We start from the raw sequence: 4828 nt of genomic DNA, 5'->3' as shown, positions 1-4828 counted from the left end.
TCCCGACTTTTTAGGAATGAGAGCAAGGAATGTGCCATTCAACTCTTTAAGGATAATCCTGGACCCAAAAAATTCCTTCACCCTGTTGCAAACATCCAATCCAACAGTATGCTAGTACTTATGAAAGAAAAAGAGTGGGAAACCATCTGGACTAGGAGCTTTGTCTCCTTCAAAAGAAAAGACAACCTAAGAAATATCAACATTCAAGGGAATAGAGGTGAGAAAATAATTTTGGTCCACAAAGACACAAGAAGGGATGCATTCAAGAAAAGAATCCTATTTGTCCAGATCCAAATTGGATTGTTGCAACAAAGATTTGAAGAAGCCCACAGCCTCCCTTTTTATGGTCTCTTCATCTTTCGTAGATCCCTCATCCGTTTTAAGTCTGCAGATTCTGTTAGCCATCCTATGCTTGAGAGTTGACACATGGAAAAACTTAGTGTTACGATCACCTTCCTTAAGGAAGACTTTTCTAGAGCGTTGCCTCCAAAACGTTTCCTCTTTGGCTATAATATCATGCAATTCAACCATTTTACCACTTTCTTCTTCCCTTGAAAAGGTAACATAACCCTCCATTTGAATCTTGTCTTGAATATCTTTAAGCTCCTCAATAATCTTATTTTTATTCTCAAAGATATTACCAAAAGTATTTTTGTTCCAAATTTTAATCTTTTTCTTGACATTTTTGAGTTTTGCAACAACTTTGAACATTGTTGTACCATTAACTTGAATGTCCCACCAATCCATGATAAGGGTCTCCAAACCCAGATGATGGGTCCGCATTTTTTCAAATTTGAAAGGGAAGTTCTTATGATGATTAATCTTGTCAGCAACCAAAAAGATAGGGTAATGATCAGAACCCACCCTAACTTGAGCACTAAGGTTACATTTATAAGAAAGAAGCCAATCAATACTGATGAGAGCATGATCCAATCTGACCTGAATAAGATCATTACCCGCCCTTCTGTTTGTCCAATTATACTCAATGCCATGTAAATCAATATCATGAAGAGTGTGTTGATCAATAAACTCCATTAAGTCAATCTCGTTATCTAGCAGTGTCTGGCTCCCTCCCCATTTTTCGTGTTCTTTAAGTGGAGTATTGAAATCCCCAATAACAATCCAATTTTCCTCCTCAAAAGACTTCCTTTGATTTGAAATTTCAGTCCATAATGCCTTCCTACCCCATTTAGTATTAGGAGCATAAACATTTGTGAGGATCTAGCAAAAATTATCTTTGGAATTAATGAATCTAACATTCATAAAAGTTGAGTTTTGAGAGATGGTTTCCCCTTGAATCCACCTACTAGACCAAAAAATAACCAAACCTCTTGAAGCTCCTACCGAGACAATCCCAATAATCTTCCCACACTGAAACATTGGGAGATTCTCCACCTTTTCTTTGAGCATTTTGGTTTCTTGAATCACCAAAATAGCTGACCTATTATCTCTGATCAAATTCTTCAAAATATCTTGTTTATGAGGGTTGTTTAACCCTCGAATATTCCATGAGATAATCTTCATGGTTTAAAAAAAAAATTGTTTCCAAAATAGTTCTTTGACTACCATTTTCTATGCTTCTGATGGTCTCAGCTATTCTCCTCTATTGATTAGAAGGTCTGCCAACCAGTGAAAGGGAGGAACCAACATCCCTATGCTTATGAGGTATTCTGAGAGGCTTATCTTCTGAGCAATTCAAGTCCCCTTTCGGCTTAGGGCCTCTCTTCATAGGCTTAGGAGGTACCTACTCTGCCTTCTCCCCTTCATTCTTCCCGTTTTTGTATTTTCCTTTGTTGTTTTTTTTTCTCCAACTGTGGACCATTTAGCATTAGAAACATCCTCCTCCCACTGATCTTCCTCAACAAGAGACAAGTTCTCAACTACTCCACTAACAAAATTTCCTTTCTTAGCCATATCCTTCATAGGGGAGTCTAAAGGAGAAGCTAGAACCATATAGGCTACCACAAGAGAATGATTCCCACCATTCATAGTTGAAACATCTTGACCAACTAGGGTCATCTCCAGATTGTCATAGTGATGTTGCTATACAAGAAACTCGTGGTCTTTCTCCAAGACTTCCACAGGAGCCTTTCTAGGAGGGTTGACAGAAGAATCCATCACAGAATGGCTAGCCTACAACATGACCATGGCAGATTCTCCTATAGCCTTAGTAGTCTCTGCATCCTTACTTAGATCCTGGGAAGAAGTGTTCCCATTAGGACAAACTTGAGTCTCAGTACCTTTGTCAAAAACTGCAGAAGAATCCTTCACAGAATGGCTAGCTAGCAAGACACCAGCATCCATGATCTTGGCAGGAACTCCAATAGCCTTAGTAGACCCTGCATCCTTGCTCAAATCCATAGAAGTAGTTTTCCCATCTAGAGTAACCCCTCTGCAACCCAAAGGTCCAGCATCCCTTGCCACCTCCTTTCGCGGCCATACTTTTTTACCTTTCTTGGATTTCTCTCTTAGAGAGGGGCATTTTTTAGCCCAATGCCCAACTTTTTTACAATGAAAGCAAACAAAGGGGAAAGACTCAAACTCAATGCGTTGATCCCATATACCCAACTTGGATTTTAACGAGATTGATTTAGGCAAATCCACTCCTTGAGTTACTCCAACATAGAATTTGGCATAGCTCATCCTTTTCCTAGAAACCGTAACTGGATCTAAAGAAACAACCTCGCCAAAGGTTTGGGCAATCCCTTGAAACACATCTTCCACCCAGAACTCGAGGGGGAGGTCGGGTAAATGAACCCACACTAGGGCTTGAATAGCAAAGTCATCCATAGCATAGAGATTAGGAGACCATTTCTGGAGGACTAAGGTATGCCTCCCCATCACCCAAGGGCTGCAACAAAGAATGTCTCATTTGTCCTCATCACAGGAAAAATAAAATGAGAGACACCCTTTAGCCATTGCAAAGACATCAACTTGACCTTTTAGACTCCATTTCTTTCGCACAAAATTCCTTACATCGTCAATGTTATGTCTAGCCCCAATAAACCGACCAACCAGAGTAGTATCCATGCTCAAAATGTTTTTATCAATGATCTGGTCAGGGATTTCAATAGAAAACTTACCTTTATCTCTTGCAGACGTATCTTTAACTGGGGGAAAGCAAGATTTGCTAGTGGGTCAAACTCCAAAAAGGCTAGACCATTTTTTAATGGGTTTGGGCCCTCCACCCAAGTCCTCCAAAATCTCACCTCCATCTGGGTCCTCCAGCATACCTCCATCATCAACATCTCTTGGACCTTCAGAGTCACATGCAGATGTAGATCCCAGGCTTGGCGTAGATCCAACATGTTTGAAATTACCTTTCCTACCTGATTCCTTTCCATCGTTGCCGCTCGACATCCCGTTCTGATTTCTCTGTTAATTTACCAAAAATGGTTCACATAGTTGTTTGTGCCATGAAAAATAAATATGTCAAAACTATATCACTCAGCATCTGAAGTCTCTGATGCTTGGCATATACTATTCTCTATGCTGTGACTCGACATCAATATCGCTCAACAACCATTATTTTACTTGTCTCCTATGTTACTTGGCATACATTGTCTGCTCGACACTTGAGTGACTTGGCACATGAGTGGCTCAACACTCACTGTTGACTCATCATGCTCTATAATATATACATGCTATGCTCAACATGTACTACTTGTTCGACATAAATTGAGTAAATAACTTAAGCATGTTGACACTCATTTGCCAAAACCAATCTGAGATCAACATTCTTTTCTCTCAACTTTTCCATAGAAAGCTCATAACAAGTTGAAAATTGTGTGTCAAGCTGATGTAACCCTAATTTATTTATTTTTCATTGTCACTTAAGGGTATAGTTTGGTTCATCATAATCCTACACATACCCTCCTGGTATTGTTAGTCGCACTAGCTGATGGGCCATCCACCACTGTGTATATGCAAGTGTCATCCTTGCATCTCCCTAGTCCTATCCATGAACCCAAGGCATTGGTTGCATACCACTCTATGACATCCTTGCCAATCTCAGAGAGGTTCCATGTCCTCATAATCTACCATACTTCCAAGATACTATTGGTATAGGAATCTTTCAAGCACAACATCCTAAACCCACATGAACTATCGTTGCACCCTAGAGGGCATGTAATGCATAATGATGTGAATGGTCCAACCAATTAGCCAATAGTCTGTCTGCACATAAGGAAGGTAGAGTTGTTCCTTACTATCATCCTCTCCCCCTACTAGCAATATAGCCCGCCACCGCTCATCGCCACTGTATGGTGTCTAGTCAAACATAATAACCTCATCTAGACATCTTCTCCAAAATTTGACTGACTTGATCAAGGTATAATAGATCAATGGCCTATACCAACATGCATAAGGCTCACTAGGTTGTCAGGTCTCTCACCTCGTAATAGGGTGTGTCACACCTATGTGCTCCCATTATCACACCATCAACAATATCAATCCTGGACCTATGGTCTACTATGTCCTGTATGTGCACATGTACAGATCATGGTATAATTGGGCCAAGATAGTTTGACCCTAGTAGAAGATCACGTCATCATCCTATAAAAGAGTGCTTGGCACTTGTGTCTAGCCTAGGGTTTTTTTTAGTGGTGAATATTTGTAATTTTGCAAAATTTAGAAATTTTTTGCTAGTAATTTGGCTAATAATTTAAGATTTAATGTAGCCTAAATCACCACATTTTTATTAAATTTAGTTTAAAAATATTTAAAATCACTCAATAATTTATTTTATTAAAAATTTAAACTCAAAGATTCACCACAATATTCGATACATGATTAGATTTGATTCACCTAAATATTATTTATTATCAAA

General features: G+C 39.2%; 1 protein-coding gene across 1 annotated transcript; it reads right to left on the bottom strand.

Annotated features, from left to right (window-relative positions):
- Positions 1-276: 276 nt before the first annotated feature.
- LOC149549778 (uncharacterized) lies at positions 277-1524 on the bottom strand. The gene is made up of 3 exons (XM_089794368.1): positions 1324-1524; positions 940-1221; positions 277-615 (listed from the first exon to the last, which is right to left on the bottom strand). Exons 1-3 carry the CDS (start codon positions 1522-1524, stop codon positions 277-279), a joined length of 822 nt encoding a protein of 273 aa, XP_089650494.1.
- Positions 1525-4828: the final 3304 nt, after the last annotated feature.

Source organism: Cupressus sempervirens, chromosome 7, assembly GCF_028749045.1.
Source record: "Cupressus sempervirens isolate cs-2001-9-10 chromosome 7, ASM2874904v1, whole genome shotgun sequence".
In the NCBI taxonomy this organism is placed as follows: domain Eukaryota; kingdom Viridiplantae; phylum Streptophyta; class Pinopsida; order Cupressales; family Cupressaceae; genus Cupressus; species Cupressus sempervirens.
The sequence above is the reverse complement of the archived record's forward strand: the minus strand, read 5'-3'. Positions and strand labels throughout refer to the sequence as shown.

Excerpts from the sequence above, each read along its gene's own strand:
- LOC149549778 (XM_089794368.1), bottom strand. The coding sequence starts at position 1,524 with ATGAAGATTATCTCATGGAATATTCGAGGGTTAAACAACCCTCATAAA. Across the intron at positions 1,222-1,323 it reads TAGGAGCTTCAAGAGGTTTG|ATCCTCACAAATGTTTATGC; the intron begins GTTATTTTTTGG and ends AATTTTTGCTAG. Across the intron at positions 616-939 it reads CGGGTAATGATCTTATTCAG|ATTATTGAGGAGCTTAAAGA; the intron begins GTCAGATTGGAT and ends AATAAAAATAAG.